Source organism: Doryrhamphus excisus, chromosome 15 (genome assembly GCF_030265055.1).
Source record: "Doryrhamphus excisus isolate RoL2022-K1 chromosome 15, RoL_Dexc_1.0, whole genome shotgun sequence".
NCBI lineage: Eukaryota > Metazoa > Chordata > Actinopteri > Syngnathiformes > Syngnathidae > Doryrhamphus > Doryrhamphus excisus.
This window is the reverse complement of record NC_080480.1, coordinates 2875281-2897094: the sequence shown is the minus strand read 5'-3', so window position 1 is coordinate 2897094 and position 21814 is coordinate 2875281. Positions and strand designations below refer to the sequence as shown.

Here is a 21814-nt window from a genome sequence, read left to right as displayed (position 1 = left end):
ACAATAAAACTAAAATAAAGTAAAATTATTCCAACAAGATGCATGCTAGGTTAATTAGCGACTCCAAATTGTCCATAGGTATGAATGTGAGTGTGAATGGTTGTTTGTCTATATGTGCCCTGTGATTGGCTGGCCACCAGTCCAGGGTTTACCCCGCCTCTCGCCCTGAAGACAGCTGGGATAGGCTCCAGCACCCCCGCGACCCTCATGAGGAAAAGCGTTACAAAATGAATGAATATTTATTCTTGGAATATTTTGGTAGATTTGTCAATGCTTTAAAAAATTTTTTTTTTTTTTTTTTAGAAAGTGCGTCGGGTCAATTAAAAAAAAAAAAGCATAAGATATGCCTTTATTCATCCCTCAGTGGGGAAATTTGCAAAAGTACAAAATCAGTTGAGTAGTACAAAATACACAATATAGTAAAATAAACAATATAAACAACCCAAGTATTAACAAAATCAACAGTTTTACCCAGAGTTATATACAAATACAGTATGCAGATAATATGAAACGATATGAGATATATGACCATATATGAGGCATTATAGAAATACTTCACATAGAACATAATATATTGCAAAACCTGCATTTTGCTGCATTTTTGACACTGACGCTGGCCTGAATTGACCAAATTCCGCAAATGCAAACAGAGTAAAAAATGTCCGCCAAAGTCAAATCTGATGTGTGTGTGTGAATATTTTGCTCTGCTGAAAACACAAAGAAAATAGTTCTGTTTTTCAAGGACGACAAAGAAAATGTCAAAATATTCACATTTCAGATCCTGAAATACGGATATTTACATTTTAAATCAAAACATGAACAGTTGTCGTGTTCACTGATTAATCACTGATTTGTAGAGAAATTGTTGCAGCTGTGATTAACTTGGTCTTACTTTTCATAACTGTTGCTCAAAGCACACACCATGCGGTAATCTTTTCATAGTTTCCATAACTGTGAGGTTACGCTGCTGTCTTATAAAAATGGAAAAATCTTTTTCCTGAAAAATTCATACTTGTGCATCCAAAAGTGTTGACTTGTGAGATTCCACTGTTCATCCAAGCCTGAGTCCTCCTTCACTTTGACTGATGGCTTTTTTATTTTTAAGAGTCTGTACAGAAATGTATGTATTTGAATGCATATTTTCTGACAGCAACAAATAATACAAATTACCAAATGTAGTGTTTTCCTTTTATTGTGGAAAACTATATTCATCAATTCATATTCATATAAGATTTAAATGCATATAAAAAACAGTTTTACATGATATCACATATGCATGCAACTTGTCTGTGTTTGCGCACATAGAGATCGAGATGGTGGTGATGGAGACGTGTAAAGTGACGGAGCTGACCGAACAGAACATCACGGATGAAGAGAAGACCGCAGCAGCCACCCGCTCACACACGCAAAGAAGCAGGTACATGATAATTACGTCCCAACGGTGACGAGAAAAAAAAAAAAACCAAAAACCTGATTTGATCCTCTCCTCGTCCCTCAGGCCGTTCTTAGACATGGTGTACAGCGCCCTGGACTGCACTGATGATGACTACCATGCCCTGTTTGTACTCTGCCTGTTATATGCGGTTTCACACAGTAAAGGTCGGCCTTTTATTCTTTTATTGGACTTTTATTTAAGGCTTCTTTTACTTGTATGAATATCCTGCTTGTCTTTCTTTTAGGTATAAACTGCGATCTTCTAGAGAGGCTGCAGCTGCCGGTTCCCGACCAGGAACGAAGCTCTTACAGTTTAGTGCTTGCAGAGAGGCTCATCAGAGTAATGAGCCAGGCAGCACAGCCAGGTGATATACACTATGTGGACTTGCACCCCTAAGCATGCCTTGCTGGAATTATACAGTACATTATTATTAATAATAATAATATTTTTTATTAATACTTGTATTAATAAAAAATGTTATTATTAATAATAAATTATTGTTAATAATAAATAATAACAAATAAATTATTAATAATTTAATAATTATTAAAATGTTTTGGGTTTTTCCTGTTTAGATGGCAGGGTGTGCCTTGCTGTAAAAATATTATTAATAAAAAATATTAATACAAAATTGCTATTATTGATAATAATAAATGATTATTATTAATAATGAATAATAATAAATTAATAATAATTAATTGTTTTTAAAAAATGTGTTTTTCTTGTGTTTAGATGGCAGGGTGCACATTGCTGTAAAAATATTATTAATAAAAAATGCTATTATTAATAATAAATTATTATTATTAATAATAAATAATACATTAATTAATAATAAATTGAGAATAATTAATTATTAATTGTTTTTGTGTTTCTTGTGTTAAGATGGCAGGGTGCGCCTTGCTGAAAAAAATATTAATAAAAAATATTAATACAAATTCGCTATTAATAATAATAAATTGTTATTATTAATAATAAATAATAATACATTAATTAAAATTAATAATAAAATATTATCAATAAAAATGTGATTATTAATAACAAATTATTATTAATAATAATAAATAATACATTAATTAACAATAAATTAATACATTAATTATTAAATGTTTTTGTGTTTTTCTTGTGTTTAGATGGCAGGGTGCGCCTTGCTGAAAAAAAATAATAAAAATATTAATACAAATCCGCTATTAATAATAATAAATTGTTATTATTAATAATAAATAATAATAAATTAATTAAAATTAATAATAAAATATTATTAATAAAAATGCTATTATTAATAATAAATTATTATTAATAATAATAATAAATAATACATTAATTAACAATAAATTAATACATTAATTATTAAATGTTTTTGTGTTTTTCTTGTGTTTAGATGGCAGGGTGCGCCTTGCTACCCTGGAGCTCAGCTGCCTTTTGTTAAAACAATCAGTGTTGTCTGGAAGTCAGTGTATAATCAAAGACGTTCATCTGGCCTGTCTGGAGGTATGTCACGCACAACACACAGTGTGTAACAATAACTCATATTTCTCTCATGACTGTTTCCTGACTCGTGCCAAAAGCCCACTGGTGAAGGCTCCAGCTCACAGAGGACATCAAATGTCATGGCTCTGTGAAACCCAGTGGGAAGGAGAAATATTTACACCAACAAGCTAAAACTACAAAAGCCAAAATAATTTGGTATATGGATACCAAAAAATGTTCAGGAAGTAGACACCTTTAATCCATGACATGATGCCTGGACACATCACACAGCTCAGCTGTATTTTAACACCAAAATTAGACCAAAAATAAACTGGAAAAATCATACTTTGGTCTATATTTGGTCTTTGGCCGACACATCTACCACGCAGTTACTGTACCATACCCAACATTGACATAATGAGTGTGCTACATAAACAACACCGCTGTCAGAAATACCACATCTTAGTCATATTATTATAGTTGCACATTACTTACAGACATGACAGAAAGTATTAGTAACAGAAAAGTGTCCGCAATACACTAAAAATACATTTTAAAAAAAAAGCTCCATTGAGGCAAGATTGGGCGGCACGGTGGTCTAGGGGTTAGCGCACAGACCTCACAGCTAGGAGACCAGGGTTCAATTCCACCCTCGGGCATCTCTGTGTGGAGTTTGCATGTTCTCCCCGTGCATGCGTGGGTTTTCTCCGGGTACTCCGGTTTCCTCCCACATTCCAAAAACATGCTAGGTTAATTGGCGACTCCAAATTGTCCATAGGTATGAATGTGAGTGTGAATGGTTGTTTGTCTATGTGTGCCCTGTGATTGGCTGGCGACCAGTCCAGGGTGTACCCCGCCTTACGCCCGAAGACAGCTGGGATAGGCTCCAGCACCCCCCGCGACCCTCGTGAGGAAAAAGCGGTAGAAAATGAATGAATGAATGAGGCAAGATTACCCATTCAGGGCTGGAGGCGAGTCAGGCAGCACAAATCAAGCGCTCCTTCATTTGTCAGCTCACTTGTAAAGAAGCATGGTGTCCTCTGTGTGGGGCTGTTTCAGAGGAAGAGGAACATTCCATGAAAATCGTTATCGGTATTGAGAAGCAGGAAGATATCGACATACTTTGATCTTCTTGGCACTCTGAACTACTTCCTCATGTATTTTTTGTAGTACTTCCTGTATCATTTTGATGCAGTCTACCTCATCTTCTACTCCATTGATTTACAGGAAGAAGGCGTTTCCATGTTTGTGTTACCTTTTATTGTTTTAATGAATTATTGATTACATTTGGACTGTTTTTTTTTTCAGTTTCTTTTGGCACCTCAGTTCGTAATAAAACTTTATACTGCAATAGTTGTTTTGTGTTACATGGGATGCGCTTGAACATGCATTACCTGCAAAGGGCGTAGCAGAAAACGTCCAAAACAGATTCCTATTCATAAGCCCTGCAGATTTGCAGGAATTAAAGCCGGTCAAAGCGGATCCGGTTCTAATTGTTGTTATGATTCTATGATTCTATGTGAAAACTCTTCCTCTGTTTGTCACAGGGAGCGAGAGAAGAAAGTCTGCACTTACTCCGGCGATTCTACAAGGTGAGTGTCGCCCCCATCAACTAGTACACACAGTGTACTTTCACAAACCACTAATGTACACAAAGAGCGCAAGTGGGAAGAGTGGAATTAGAATAGCAAGCAGTCAATCAAAGGATGGCACGCTTCCCATAATATTGTAACAGAAAGCCACCCACCAGGGAATAACGTATTATACACTATGTATATTATGTTTAACCCTTACATGCACTAGAGCAGGGGTGGGCAAACTACGGCCCGGGGGCCACATCCGGCCCGCCAAGTGTTTGAATACGGCCCGCCCAATCTTTCCAAAGTATTTCATTTAAACTCAACATACAACCTGGCATCATGGCCTGAGCCAACCTTTTGATGGTTGTATCAATTTCGTTTTTTGACATGGTCTGTTGTTTACAAAGTGCTCCTGAAAAAAGGGACACAAGGACATAATAATAATAATAATAATAATAATAATAATAATAATAATAATTATTATTATTATTATTATTATTATTAGATTATTAGATTATTATAATTATTATTAGAACTATTATGATTATTATAATTATTATATGAATGCTAATTATTATATTAATTATATATAATATTATTATATTTGCATATTTTACATAATAATATAATAATTATTTTTTAATTTTATTGTAATTATTATAATATTTTATTATTTTAAAAATATTTAAATATAAAATATTAAATAATAATAGCAGATTGCATGACAATTTTACAGATACAATAATACCAGGTGGACTGTTACGTGTAAAATATATAGTCCCCCCCCCCCCCCATTCATTATGTGTTGCATAAAGGTAAGTTAAAAATGTGAATGGCATGATATCAAAAATATGATTTTTCAATTTTTCATTACAAAGATATTTCAAGAAAACAACCTGATCGGGTCATTTTTGACCCACTTATGGAAGGTTGGGGTAGTAACACAAAAACAAAAAATTCTTAAAATGTATTAAAAATGTGAATGGCATGATATCAAAAACATGTTTTTTGAGGAATACCTGGAATATGAAATTATAAAAAACTTTCATTATGAAGATATTTCAAGAAAACAACCTGACCGGGTCATTTTTGACCCACTTATGGAAGGTTGGGGTAGTAACACAAAAACAAAAATTTCTTAAAATGTATAAAAGATAAGTTAAAAATGTGAATGGCATGATATCAAAAATATTATTTTTGAGGAATACCTGGAATATGAAATGATAAAAAAAATTTCATTACAAAGATATTTCAAGGAAACAACCTGACCGGGTCATTTTTGACCCACTTATGGGAGGTTGGGGTAGTAACACAAAAACAAAAAATTCTTAAAAGTTAAAAATGTGAATGGCATGATATCAAAAACATATTTTTTGAGCAATACCTGGAATATGAAATGATAAAAAAATTTTCAGAAAACAACCTAACCGGGTCATTTTTGACCCACTTATGCATCTAAGGGTTAAAGTAAAAGTCTTTTTGCATACCAAAATAATAAGTGTTGTATAAATTCCTTCAATCAGAACATAAACAAAAAATTTTTGCATAAAAAAAATCTTCTTAGTTGTCCTTTTTTTCTTGTTCTGAAAAAAAAAAAAAACAGTACTGTAGCATTGCAATATTTTTCAAGTATACACAAATCAGTGTATTACCTGTTTAGATGCAACTAAAGATGATTATCATCATATGCTAACATGTACAGTCTAACAGTAACAACATAATTGTTATGTTATTTATATCATACATAACAACATACAACATGTGCAATTGGGTATAGAACCTGATATAAAAAAAGCTTTCTTTTTTAATGCAAAACTCTCACTGACCTTTAGACGCTAATTGCAAATAGCATGCTTTGTGTACATAGCTGCATTCATACAAAAGACATATTTGCACTGCAGGGTGAGGAGATCTTTCTGGACATGTTTGAAGATGAGTACAGGAGCATGACAGTAAGTTGCCCTTTCCATTCCTAACAAAATGGCACGTATTTGTTTGGCATTAAAGCGGTGATCATTTCAGAGCAAACCACTGAATGTGGAGTATTTAATGATGGACGCCTCCATACTGCTGCCACCCACCGGCACGCCTCTGACTGGCATCGATTTTGTCAAGAGGTTGCCTTGCGGCGATGTGGAGAAGACGCGCAGGGTGCGTTAAATCACTCAGTGGATTTCATCTCAACTCGGATCTCATGTGTTCACATTTTTTTTTGCTGTGGATCTTCTCCTCTCCGCATCCTTATCCAGGCCATACGTGTGTTCTTCATGCTGCGATCGCTATCACTGCAGCTTCAAGGAGAACCGGAGACTCAGCTGCCTCTGACCAGACCCGAGGACCTCATCAAGACCGACGACGTCTTAGACCTCAGTAAGATCCACAAACCTGCCACATGATTGATTTGAGCTTGATTTAATGCAGACCCAGGGTCACTTCATTAGGTACAGACTCGGATTCAAGATGACATAGATCAAGTATTCTTAACAAAGATAATGCTCCTTGAAATCTATTATATCTTGCCCTTCTACTTATAACATTATTAGAGAGCTCTAGACATGAAATAACAACCCTATATTCACATTTATACTTGTATTACCCAATAGAAATGACATCATATGAGAAAATAAGCCATTTTTTACACCATTTTACTCACAGTGGAGTTACGGCAGCCATGACAGTCCTCCATTCATTCATTTTCGCGGGGGGTGCTGGAGCCTATCCCAGCTGTCTTTGGGGCGAGAGGCGGGGTACACCCTAAACTGGTGGCCAGCCAATCACAGTGCACATATAGACAAACAACCATTCACACTCACATTCATACCTATGGACAATTTGGAGTCGCTAATTAACCTAGCATGTTTTTGGAATGTGGGAGGAAACCGGAGTACCCGGAGAAAACCCACACATGCACGGGGAGAACATGCAAACTCCACACAGAAATGGCAGAGGGTGGGGAAAGACAAAATAAGAAGCCAAAAAGTTACCACTTCCACACAAAATAGGAGAACTCATTCATTCATTCATTCATTTTCTACCGCTTATCCTCGCGGGGGTGCTGGAGCCTATCCCAGCTGTCTTTGGGGCGAGAGGCGGGGTACACCCTGGACTGGTGTGGCCAGCCAATCACAGGGCACATATAGACAAACAACCATTCACACTCACATTCATACCTATGGACAATTTGGAGTCGCTAATTAACCTAGCATGAGGAAACCGGACTCCACACAGAGATGGCCGAGGGTGGAATTGAACCCTAGTCTCCTAGCTGTGAGGTCTGCGTGCTAACCACTCGATCACCGTGCAGACAGTCGTCCATGTTAGGGATTATTGGGGCCCAGATCATTCAAGCCTGTTGACTCTGGTGCTTGTGTGTCTAACCCAACATTATAGTATTAGTGACTTCCTTATGACCATCACAGCATCTTTGTTGTCATCTTAATGTTTAATGATTTATTAGTTATTTAGTTAAAAATGCTGAATTTAGGCAAAAATATCAATATTTCTAACCAAAAAGGTCGTATTCAACCACAAAACGGCATGATTTATGGATTCGTATATTTTTTAAACCCCATAATGAGTGAAGCGTAAAGTTGTTATGGAGACCCAAATTATGCCGCATGACATCCAGCGCTAAAAATAACAAAGTGTGACACCATTGAACTCTAATAACCCCTCATAAATGCTCTATCCATTTCAGCACCACTGCAGGTTTGACTTTTGGTCCTCATATTGTAAGTAAGGTTAAATAAAATGCCCTCAGTTTTAGAATTTGTTTTCCAAGAAGCAACCATGGTGAAAAAAAACACTATTTATCATGTTAGCGTCATATCATTTATCATCATTATCATTAGTAGTTTACTCAGCAATGATGACTGCACAGTGTGTAGCCACGTTTAGGTTCATTGACACCAACAGTTATCACATCTTTTGCGATGACTTTGCAGCAGATTTCTTCTTGGAATTTTTTTTTTTTTTAGCTCATTGGTGCGAAAATGCATCATTTATGGTCAAAGAAATTAAATAGCTGACTTAATGAAATAGCCTGCACATACTGTATAGTATATATAACTTGGAAATGTTCATTGTTAGGCTGCAGGGAAACCCTCTCAATGATCCGATATCACTTTTAGATATCACAACATTATTTTCATTTTATTGACCTGCCTATTAAATATCCAGTAAACCTCGGATATATCGGATTCAATTGTTCCCACTGGTTTTGTCCGATATAAGCGAAATCCGTTATATGCGTATACCGGAAAATGTCCATTTTACGCATATATGGGATTTATATCCGGTATATGCGTAAATCGGATTTTATCCGTTATAAAAAGGCACTTCCTTGACTATGTTTCCAATGTACCTGGACGCGCAGGCAACGCTGCAAACGCTGCAAATGACGTCGTATAGCGGCCTGTCACGATTCGGCGAATCGGAGCGCCACGATGCGGCCATCCGATATATGCGAGGGAAATTTAATGGAAATGCATTGGAACGGGACTGGAGATTTTGTCCGAAATAGGCGAAATCCGTTATAAAAAATCAGATATATGCATACCCCCAACCCTCGGTGTCACTTCCTGTCTGTGCCACTAGAACACATTTAAAGAAACACACACAGGTTTTCTCTTATTATGTCAATTTTATTGGGCAATATGAGTGTAAGGGTGGGCGGCACGGCGGTTGAGTGGTTAGCGCACCAGGGTTCAATTCCACCCTCGGCCATCTCTGTGTGGAGTTTGCATGTTAGGTTAATTGGCGACTCCAAATTGTCCGTAGGTATGAATGTGAGTGTGAATGGTTGTTTGTCTATATGTGCCCTGTGATTGGCTGGCCACCAGTCCAGGTTGTACCCCGCCTCTCGCCCCAAAGACAGCTGGGATAGGCTCCAGCACCCCCGCGAGCATAAGCGGTAGAAAATGAATGAATGAATGAGTTCTCCTATTTTGTGTGGAAGTGGTAACTTTTTGGCTTCTTATTTTGTCTTTCCCCACCCTCGGCCATCTCTGTGTGGAGTTTGCATGTTCTCCCCGTGCATGCGTGGGTTTTCTACGGGGACTCCGGTTTCCTCCCACATTCCAGAAACATGCTAGGTTAATTGGCGGCTGCTGGGATAGGCTCCAGCACCCCCCAGCGACCCTTGTGAGGAAAAGCGGTAGAAAATGAATGAATGAATGAGTGTAAGGGTGACTATAGGGGTGTTATTTCATGTCTGGAAGGCTCTAATAATGTTAAAACTGTATTTAGAAGATTGTAAGCCAGTTTTCTCTGCTCTAACTACAAAAATATTTGCTTTACAAATAAATGAGTAGATTTACTTATGCAATACTGTTATGTACTGCTATATAAGTTGTTGTTTCTCCCATTTTAGGACATAAAAACATAGCCCTTCCACTGTTGACTTTACTTTCAGTTTCAGTTTTTATACAGTCCCTCCATTGTCGACATTTAATTCCAGTTGACACCCTGCTCAGTAGGATTGTGATCAGTCAAAAATCACATCCATTGTCGAAAGATCTGCTCGTCACACCAAACCCACACTCCGCCCTTCCGTGGAAGCTAAGTAAAGCTGAGAATGGGTGGAGGTTTATTTCCCCTCTTTTGTCCAAACCTTTCCCTCCCTTTTGACTATTCTGACTTCTGACATAGTGACATGTCCACCACCTCTACAGCTACGGTCCGCTCACGTCAACAGCTATCCCGAGGGTAGCCTCTTGTTTAATACGCAATATAAATCTGCATTAGTCACACACCCAACAAATGGAAAAATTCCAGTTACTAAGGTACCAGAATTAAAGGAACCACATTAATAGGAAGTGCGAGTCTGCAAGGGGAATCTGTACGTCAATGTGAAGTTACTCTTTTATATTTAGAGCAGAGGTCTCAAACTCAATTTACTTGGGGGGCACTGGAGCTCAGGTCTGGGTGAGACTGGGCCGTATCAGGTTTTCAAAAAAAAAAAAAAAAAAATTTAAAAACAAAAAAATTAAAAATTTGGTTCCAATTTTCTACAAGAAAGAAAGATGAAAAATAAATAAATCAAGAATAAAGAAAATCAATCAATCAGTAATAAATAAATATAATAGTAATAATAAAACGGCAAATAATAAAAACTAGCAACCTAAACGGTAGCCTTCAAGTTATTTCCTTTAAACTTAAATAGCCAAAAACTTACCACTTCCACACGGATAGGGAGGATAACTATTAACAGCTATTTAACATTGAACATTAATCAAACGTAATAATTTTTTTCTGGGTACATGATACCATACAACATCCATATCAAACCCAAAAACTTACCACTTCCACACGGATAGGGAGGATAACTATTAACAGTTATTTAACCTTTAACATGAACATTAATCAAACGTAATAATTTTTTTCTGGGTACATGATACCATACAGCATCCATATCAAACCCAAAAACTTACCACTTCCACACGGATAGGGAGGATAACTATTAAGTTATTTAACCTTTAACATGAACATTAATCAAACGTAATAATAATTTTTTCTGGGTACATGATACCATACAGCATCCATATCAAACCCAAAAACTTACCACTTCCACACGGATAGGGAGGATAACTATTAACAGTTATTTAACCTTTAACATGAACATTAATCAAACGTAATATTTTTTTCTGGGTACATGATACCATACAGCATCGATATCAAACTTGCGCGGGCCGCACTAACATTAAACTTTCATATCAATCCGGGGGCCTCAAACTAGTGTCCTGCGGGCCACATTTGGCCCGCGGGCCGCATGTTTGAGACCCCTGTTTTAGAGCTTCAATAAACAAAACCTGAGTGGGGAGGGGATCAGCATCTGCAGCTGAGACCGTTTTTTTTTTTTGGCAACAGGAAGTGATGCTGTTGAAAGGAGAACCCATTGATTGTAATTGCGGCACGAACAGTTAGTTCTTTTTTTTAGGGCGTGTGTGCATGTTAGAGGCTGCCAATGTATCATGGTGCTTTCAAGTGTCTACAAAATGAAATCCATGACAATTTGATTGATTGTGTCATGGATCACATGAATTTATGCCAAGTCTCTGTGCTGTGATGAATTTATTTACTTTAACCAGAGTGACCATCATGATGATTTCAGATAACAGCGACCTAATAGCGTGTATGGTGGTCAGCAAAGATGGCTGCCAGGCTCAAAGGTTCCTAGCGGTCGACGTCTACCAGATGAGTTTGGTTGAACCAGAAACCAAACGCCTCGGATGGGGTGTTGTGAAGTTTGCTGGCCTGTTGCAGGTAAGAGAAAAGTGTGTGCGTGTGTGTCATTTATCAGAAGAAAAGATGCCCCAATGGGCCGCATCAGGTCCCCCCCCCCCCCCCCCCCCAAAAAAAAACGCATTTATTAAAAACAGAAAAATATACAAACTTTTTCAGTGCTTTGGTTCCGATTTTAAAACATTCCACTGTTCTCAAATATCTTAATTTTTATTTTTCTGCACAAAATAAGATGAAAATGAATAAACAAATCAAGAATAAAGAAAATCAATCAGTAATAAATAAATAAATATAATAATAATAATAAAACAGCAAATAATAAAAACTTAAGAAACCACATATAGTTGGTGTAGACAAATAATTTTATTCCGATTAAAATGAACAAAGCATTATTAGAGCCCTGTAGACATGACAAAACATGACTATAGTCACATTTATACTCTTTTTATTTACAACATATTGCGCAACTGCAGGGTCTTGAGACACATGCTAACTCGCATAAACTAGAGAGCTAGCGACCTAAACGGTAGCCTTCAAGTTATTTCCTTTAAACTTAAATAGCCAAAAAAAACGTACCACTTCCACACGGATAGGGAGGATAACTATTAACAGTTATTTAACCTTTAACATGAACATTAATCAAACGTAATAATAATTTTTTCTGGGTACATGATACCATACAGCATCCATATCAAACTTGCGCACTAACATTAAACTTTCATATCAAGACGGGGGCCTCAAACTAGTGTCCTGCGGGCCACGTTTGGCCCGCGGGCCGCTTGTTTGAGACCCCTGATCTACATTTATTGATGAATGGGGTTATTGCGGCCGCACATAATGCATTAGTCAACATTCTTAGGAAATACAGTTACACTTAAAATGTATTTCACCCTTACTGTGACTTGCAGTATTGCTCAACTCCATATTGTAAAATGCCGCTTCTTTTTTTTTCCAAGTTCAGAATTTTCCATTTATTCCTCTACTACTTCTGATTTTTCTTAATTTTTCATCATTAGCTCATTAGATCAAACCATTAGTGGTCGCTGGTTCGCTCCTACTGTAGTCATTCAACTTATTTGTACATTTCAGCATCCGGTCTCCATTTTTACTTTCCAATTCCATTTAAAATTGGCATTTTTAGTCTGCTAAAAATTAAGGAAAAATATTAAATGTGCCCCCTTAATAGTGAAAAATTATTATTATTATTTTTTTATTTATTTTATTTTTAATTTATAATTAGCTTGCTGGTTCAATCTCCAGTCCTTGTGTGATCATTCTAGATACCTCTATTTTTTTCCATGCCAACATTTCAAACTCAGTTTTCTTTGTGTCCGCTAATTACTCCCACATTTTCCAACCTCTTCAAAGCAGTCCAACATTCACAACATGTCGGCTGTGTTTCGAGACTTAAAAAAAAAAAAATCCCACATTTTCCATAATGCAATATTTTAGTTGACATTTGTTCTTATTGTAAATGAATGGGCAATTTCAAAATGGAAATTAATTTTACATTTAACATTACATCGTGGGATGACTCGTAGGTCGCAGAGTGGTTGTCTCCCAACATGACGGTTGCTGGTTCACTTCCCGGTTGATGAATCAGTTCAACAGATTTGAGCATTCATATTTCATTTCTGCTAATATTGCTTCATGTAGCTGTAGTCATTCAACTTATTTGTACATTTCAGCATCTGGTCTGCATTTTTACATTCTAATTTCATTTAAAATTGGCAGTTTTAGTCTGCTAAAAATTAAGGAAAAATATTAAATGTGCCCCCTTAGTGGTGAAAAATAATTATTTATTTTTAAATTTATTTTATTTTTAATTTAATATATGCAATATTTTAGTTGACGTTTGTTCTTATTGTAAATGAATGGGCAATTTCAAAATGGAAATTAATTTTACATTTAACATTACATAGTGGGATGACTCATAGGTCGCAGAGTGGTTGTCTCCCAACATGACGGTTGCTGGTTCACTTCCCGGTTGATCAACAGATTTGCGCATTCACATGTCATTTCTGCTAATATTGCTTCATGTAGTTTCAAGGAAAAGGAATTGTAACTTGATTGGTTGGTTTCTTTCACATGGATCAATTGATGCTTTCTCTTTCCCTTTCATTTTAAACAATAAACTACCCCCCCTAATCCCCGCTTCCAGGACATGCAAGTGTCTGGCGTTGAAGATGACAGCAGAGCTTTAAACATCATCATACATAAGCCCAGCTCCAACCCTCACGCTAAGCCGCTGCCGATCCTGCAGGCCAACTTCATCTTTGCAGACCACATCCGCTGCATTATCGCTAAGCAGAGACTGGCCAAAGGTCGCATCCAAGCCAGACGCATGAAAATGCAAAGAATTGCAGGTGAGGACACACGGGCAGTCGACCTTTTGACAGGAGTGAGCTGTACAGAAAGTGAAAGCTCATTTAGTCACTTATCTAAATCTCGCCATTCAAAATAAAAGCAAAAGTCAAAAACTACCATCAAAATTCTTCTATTCTTCTTTACTCAGCTTTATTGGACCTGCCTGTTCAGCCCAGTACGACGGAGGTGCTTGGTTTTGGTCAGACAGCCAACGCTTCCCCCAGCGGCCTCCCTTTCCGCTTTTACGAGCAGTCGAGACGAGCGCCCAATGACCCCACGGCCAGCAGAGCCGTCTTCGCCTCAGTTGATAAAGTCCCAGGTAATTGTTAGGTCCTCATCAGCCTCCCATGACCCAAAATGTCTCATGTTCATATATATATATATACGCATATATATATATATATATATCGTTCCCCCAGGCTTTGCGGTAGCACATTGCGTGTCGCAACACAGTCCCTCGCCTCTGTCCTCCCCGTCTACTCCCTCCAGTGGAAGTGGGAGCACAGGAAGATGCGACTCGGTTACCGCAAGTTCAATTTCAGCTCAGAGCCCCACAGGTACGCCAGTCATACACACACACACAGTTCCTTGCAGGAACAAACAGCATCTACTTCTCATGTCGGCTGACTAGGAAGCAGCTTATTACCGTAAGTATTCACACATTATTCCCCCATGGAGCTTTAGTCATAGATCATAACTTATAAACCCAAAACTAGAACCTTATTCATATACTGTACAGTTTTCTGTAATTATATATACACAGGGCTGTTAAATATGTAATGGACCGTCTATTAATAACAGCAAAAATAAAAAGGAAATGTAAATATTAAAACTACACCAATACAAAAATACAGATATTTGCATTAATTAAATTTTTTATTTTATTTTATAAAAAACAAGAATCAAAATTGACTTATGATTGTTTCTCTATTTATGAGAATTAAATTTATTTAATTAAAATTAATGTGATTAAATGTTATATTTATTGCATATTAAAATATATATAATATATTAATAATAATAATTTAATTGTTTTTTATTGTTATATTTACATATGTGTATTTTTATTTTTATTCTATTTAATATGTAAAATGAATTCCTTGGGTATTTGTATTTTTGTAATGAAATGTTGTATTTATTGTATATTAAAATATATATAATTATATAATATATTAATAATAATAATTTAATTGATTTTTATTATTATATTTACATAATATGTGTATTTTTATTTTTATTCTATTTAATATGTAAAATGAATTTTTGGGGTATTTGTATTTTTGTATTGAAATGTTATATTTATTGTACATTAAAAATATATCATTATATAATATATTAATAATAATAATAATTTAATTGATTTTTTATTATATTTACATAATATGTGTATTTTTATTTTCATTCTATTTAATATGTTAAATGAATTCCTTGGGTATTTGTATTTTTGTAATTATTTTTTATTTATTGTATATTAAAAATATATAATTATATAATAATAATTAATTTTTTTATTATTATATTTACATAATATATGTATTTTTATTTTTATTCTGTTTAATATGTAAAATGAATGTATAAACAATCAATAATATTAATAATATATACTATAACTGTTTATATTTATGTGATGCCATGAGTATTTTTTGTTTAAAAAAAGTATATATATATATATATATATATATATATATATATATATATACATACATATACATATGCACCTCTGGTCGCGTGCAATAAAATTTCAAAAATTGTCTTTAAAAGCATTTTTAAACATACTCTAGCATTTATTTTAATTTTTTTTGCCTGTTATTGTGTATTGTATTAACTTCAACTGAAATTAATTCATGAAATAACTAAAAGTTTGTGTTAATTCAGTTGAAATAATAAAGAAAAGTTCCCTCATTTTGTTTCTAAAGATGATGGCACATTCTTGGAGCATACCCCTCCCGCCTCATCATGCGGAGAAGTGGTGGAGGGAGGTGTCGGGGACGTAACCCCCGCCCCCTCCACCCAAACCCCAGCACCGACCCTGGCTCCTAGCCTCACCCCGGCTTCCCAACCCACCATCTCCCTCCTCACGGACAGCAACGCCGACACCCTGAGCGTGGAGTCCTTAACGCTGCTCCCCCCTGCCGACTCCCCGCACCTCCACCCATGTGCCGGCCACCTCCCCGCCACGCTCTCCTTCCTCCAGAGACTAGACGAGGAGAGTGATGTAGAACAAAGAGATGAAGACGGTTCTCCAGTGGAGGATGCAACAATCCAAGAAGAAACCACAGAGTTTGTGACACCGACTGATGAAGAACCGGACTCCGCGGAGAGGAACTCACCTCAGGGGGACGCTGTAAACGACCCAGAAGATGCGCAGAAACCGTCAGATTCACCGGATTCCCCTGAACTAGACTGACAACACACCCAATCCAGTTCGGATGCAGTGTGTTGTCATGGAGACACGGCACTCCCTCGTGGAACTCAACGAAGTCTCAAAGCACATTTGGATTCATCTGTCACACATACAGGAACATTTTTTTAATCACTCCTCGGATCGTCGAACCAGCAGCGTTTTTTTTTTTTAATCGATGTGATTAATCACACTGCAGATGTGATGTTTTAAAAAAAATCTCTATTTTTTATGTCTTAAGTTCACATTGCCACTTGTGCTGTCAGTCACTACGATGCTAAACACACACACACAGACTGCACAAGCCTTTGTATGCACTAGTTGTGTGTGTGTGTGTGTGTGTGTAGGCTCAAAAGTTATGGTTATTGAGGATGTATACGTCATACGTCATACGTCATACTTTGCCTTGCTGGATACAAAGTATGCCCTCGTGTGAACACGCCCGTAAATGGAGAACGTGACCTTTTTTCAGGCAGTTTACAGACAGTTGCGTAGTGTCTTATGACTCAGTAGTTAAAAGTAATCAAAGCATCTTTGGTTTTTTTCTTTCCTCTCACGGGTGCTTCCTACTCAAGCCTGCGGGGGGGGATAAGATCAAGTAGCGGCGGTGTGATTAGTGTCATGTGAAAGAGCACGTATTCGAACATTGCTAGTCATTCACGTTGCCCAATCTTTCCAATTATAAGATAATTACATTGACTTAAGCTCAGTTGGAAATACACCGATGATGTAATCCTCGCTATTATTTAACAAAATACAATGGAACCTTGGTTAGCGTCCACAAGGCCTGACTTGCAGTTTTTTTTTTCCAACAAAAAACAGTAAAACAATTCTAATTGCATATCAATGATGAACGAAGTACTTTGTACCTTCATTGAAGACGGTGATTTTTGACACAAAGACACAATCAGCGAGGACACCACCTTCTTGTTTTGCCATGAGTTAGTTCTCGAATTCAAAAAGTGTTTTTCATCTCAAGTCTCTGCTTCTTGTTTTGCCATGAGTTAGTTCTCGAATTCAAAAGTGTTTTTCATCTCAAGTCTCTACTTCTTGTTTTGCCATGAGTTAGTTCTCGAATTCAAAAGTGTTTTTCATCTCAAGTCTCTACTTCTTGTTTTGCCATGAGTTAGTTCTCGAATTCAAAAAGTGTTTTTCATCTCAAGTCTCTACTTCTTGTTTTGCCATGAGTTAGTTCTTGAATTCAAAAAGTGTTTTTCATCTCAAGTCTCTACTTTTATTTTTGATCATGGCTGCAAAATAACACAAACGAAAGTTCCAAGTGCCAGCATTTTGATTTAAAAAAAAAAAGTGAAATACTATTGAACTAAAGAAATAGATATATTAATAATAATAATAGAATATCAAATAAATAGCACATAGGTACAACAAATCAAATCAGTCGCCAACCATTTTGGGATTTGTTCTAATGATGTTCTAATTCTAAATTTAAATATTTTATATATATATATATATATATATATATATATATATATATATATATATATATATATATATAATTACAATTTTAATTTTTTTTAAATATATATATTATAAAATTACAATTTTTTAAAATAATGCATATATATACATATATATATTATTAAAAAAATATATATATAATAAAATTAAAATTATATATATATATATATATATATATATATATAATTATAATTTTATCATTGTTATAATTTCTAATGTTATAATGAAATACAAATTTCCTTTTTCCGGCCTCTCAAACGTGAATGTTTTACAATTTTCTTCGTCATTCTTGAAAGCCGACCTATTATCTTTGTGTGTTAGACAAAATAAAATATTCACACAAAAAAAAGATGATGATGGATATGTTTGCTTTTTCTGATATGTTGCAGTTCATATTGATTTGGTCCGTCAAAACAAGAAGCAACTAGGAAAATGATGATGCGTGGCAGCCCGATTTAAGTCATGGCAAAACAGGAAGGTGGCGTCTGAGTTGATGTCACGGCTCTATGGTGTCTTTGGCAACAATTACTACTTCGAGGAAGGTAAAAATGATCTTCAATGTTCTTGTATTTCTTTCCTTGATTAAAAAAAAATGCAGTATATTAATAACACAACATATTGTGTGCTAACCAAAAAATGTACGCTAAATTTTGGCGCTCACCAAGGTTCCACCGTAGCTTGTGTCCTTACCGAGTAAAGCTTTACTACTGCAATAAACTCAAGTGCTAACAAACCAGGTCAGATGTGAATGTAACACACAACTTCTCGCTCACGAGTGCGGCCTTTTCGCCCGATTCACTCCACCCATACCGACGACATCTTTATACCGTAATTACAACTTTATTTATAAACACAAAACAGACCCGTGCCATCATCATCACAGACATTTAAAGCAATACTCTACTCCCATTTGGCTACTGTAAATAACTCCGGAATGATAGCTTGGATACGCTTGGATACACCTAGCAGGAGGAGCATCGGTAGAGTTAGAACTAGACGGGTCTGGAAACACGTTTAGATGTCCCGACGTACAAAAACGCCACGATGAGCTGCTGTCATTTTAGTCTCTGATTGTAGCGCGCGTGTGAGCGTGTGCGCGATGTAAATGCTTGTGGCTTTTAAACATGTAAGTATTGTTAATGACTTTGAAACAGAGAAATAGATCAATAAAGAGCCGCAATAAATTATTCTACCTAACAACACCGAGATGACTGTGCGTTTGTGAATGGACATCGGGATTTTTTTTTGTGACGTATATCTTTTATCCTGTTGCACTTCCTGTATTCGAGGAAGTCTGGGTCTGCATGTGCAGAGGTATTATTCCTGGCACGCTAGTGACACATACTGTACTGACACATATCTGTGTGTGTGTGTGTGTATCAGTTCTAGTGGTAACACTACAAGATTCCCAAACAGTTAAGATCACAGATTAATTTTTTAAATATCACAGATTAATTTTTAAATAATCTAAAAAACTATGTCACGTAACCTAGGCTTTTTGATGCGTCACTCACTTTGAGATAACAGAAGATCTCAAACAGGAAATTGAGCAAAATTTCGGCATGAAAATAGACTTGATGTCATCATCTTGCTGAGCATCTCTGTATGTGTGTGCGTTGCTTTTTCTTTGGCTTTTTTTGCGACTGTTTTCTCTAATTTCACATTTTGGGCTCATTAGGCATTTTTTAGTATACAAAACGTATTATTCTTAGATAGTATTGGTATAAAGATGAATATAGGGGTGTTATTTCATGTCTAGAGGGCTCTAATGTTAAAAACCATATTAAAAAGGCCGTAAACAGATTAACAAATCCTACTTTATGGAAATTCACGGACCGCGGCTGGGTTTCTGGCTGTTTTGCGGCTTATTATTAGTCTCGAATAAGCTAAGTTTTTAAGCTAAGTTTACATTTTCTGCTCACATTAGGCATTTTTAAGCATGGAAAAACTCATATTATCTAAGAATAATATTTTTTTTATGCTTAAAAATGCCTATAAGCTTAAGCTAATAGGCATGATTGTCCCTCGTTTATCACTCTTAATTGGGTCACACAGACCCAGCCGCGGTTCGTGAATTTCCATAAAGTAGGATTTGTTAATCTGTTTACTATTACTATAAGCTTAAGCTAATAGGCATTTTTAAGCATAAAAATATGACTATAAAGGTGACTATAGGGGTGTTATTTCATGTCTAGAGGGCTCTAATGTTAAAAACCATATTAAAAAGGCCGTTTTTTATGCTTAAAAATGCCTATAAGCTTAAGCTAATAGGCATTTTTAAGCATAAAAACGTATTATTCTTAGATAATATGACTATAAAGGTTACTATAGGGGTGTTATTTCATGTCTAGAGGGCTCTAATCTTAAAAAACATATTAAAAAGGCCGTAAACAGATTAACCAATCCTACTTTATGGAAATTCACGGACCGCGGCTGGGTCTGTGTGACCCGATTAACAGTGATAAACGAGGGACAATCATTGCGGTTCTTGGCTGTTTTGTGGCTTATTATTAGTCTTGAATATGCACATTTAAGCAAATTTTACATTTTGGGCTCACATTGGGCATTTTTTTAGCATAAAAAACATATTAGTCTTAGATAATATGAGTATAAAGATGACTATAGGGGTGTTATTTCATGTCTAGAGGGCTCTAATGTTAAAAACCATATTAAAAAGGCCGTAAACAGATTAACAAATCCTACTTTATGGAAATTCACGGACCGGCTGGGTCTACGTGATCCAATTAAGAGTGATAAACGAGGGACAAGTGTACTGTGGAAATTAGTGGCAGTTTTATCCTGGCATGGATTTTTGTTGCACGATTTCCTTATTATTACCTTGGAGGTTTGGCTTTAACTGTCAGTTGTTTGCTAGCCAGGATCTCGCCTTGCACCTTTTACTTTCGATTTGACGTCTCAAAGAGGTTTCTCTTTTAGATAGGGAGTACAGCTCTTTGGTCTTTCCCATTTTTGGGCAAATTATTTGAGCTCAATGACGTTCCCTTTCCTGTCCATCCTGGACATTCCATTTACTGGACGTTGCTGGAGAATAAATGGTGACTAAGAAGAGGCTTCCGTGATTCAGCTTCTGAGTTCCTCAAGGAATCCGGGAGTCAGAGACCAATCACAGACTGTGATAAATGAAGACCAAACATTATGGAATCTAAAACTGATAGATGCTTAAAGATATCCCTTTTTGGTCTATCTAAGTCAAAAGCATCTAATTGGGTACAAATAGGTATGGACCCTGTCTGGGTACCACCCATGGTGATGGCCTGGCTCCAGGGTGAGGCCCTAGTGTCCCACGTTCAGTTCAGGTCAGGTGTGGTCTCTCCTTTTTTTGTCTTTTCTTATAGGCTCATCTGAGTGGCTTTATCACCCAGGACCTGACTGCTGTTATGTGGACCCTCTACCCGGCTGAGATCTCAGTCAAAAGGCAAAGAGGTCAATTTTCAGGTCCATCTACTCGGAGCCGTTTGAGGTGGCTCAGGCTTCTGGTCCCTGGTAAGGTGTTCCCGAGTAGACCCTGGTACAGACCGACGACACGCTGGAGGGGTTATGTCCGACAACTGCCCTGGGAATGCTTCATTGTCCTCCCAGTGGAACTACAAGGTGTGGCCAGAGGACCAGGAGACTGCTGGACCAGGACCCGGACCCAGACCTGGACCCGAATAAACGTAAGAAAATGTAAGTATGGATGATTTAATCATTGATTAATTGTTGCATCTCTAGTTCCAACAGATTATGGTCGACTTTGGAGGTTCCATTATGTATTTATTACATGTATTTATGCTTTAAGGAACAGGTGTAAAATTCCAGTCTTGGGGGGAGGGGTCAGATTTG

At 36.4% G+C, this 21814-nt stretch overlaps 1 protein-coding gene across 2 annotated transcripts in view; it reads left to right on the top strand.

The window, feature by feature from the left end:
- clec16a (C-type lectin domain containing 16A) overlaps positions 1-16680 on the top strand; it is a 41004-nt gene extending 24324 nt beyond the window's left edge. For both annotated transcript variants that reach the window (XM_058048363.1, XM_058048364.1), the window contains 13 exons: positions 1306-1417; positions 1499-1599; positions 1680-1799; positions 2814-2923; positions 4450-4494; positions 6384-6434; positions 6505-6633; positions 6732-6852; positions 11594-11745; positions 13886-14090; positions 14240-14410; positions 14511-14648; positions 16008-16680. In XM_058048363.1, coding sequence (XP_057904346.1) covers positions 1306-1417; positions 1499-1599; positions 1680-1799; positions 2814-2923; positions 4450-4494; positions 6384-6434; positions 6505-6633; positions 6732-6852; positions 11594-11745; positions 13886-14090; positions 14240-14410; positions 14511-14648; positions 16008-16498 — 1946 coding nt within the window. In that variant the 3' untranslated portion in view covers positions 16499-16680. The remainder of the gene's footprint in view (positions 1-1305; positions 1418-1498; positions 1600-1679; positions 1800-2813; positions 2924-4449; positions 4495-6383; positions 6435-6504; positions 6634-6731; positions 6853-11593; positions 11746-13885; positions 14091-14239; positions 14411-14510; positions 14649-16007) is intronic.
- Positions 16681-21814: the final 5134 nt, after the last annotated feature.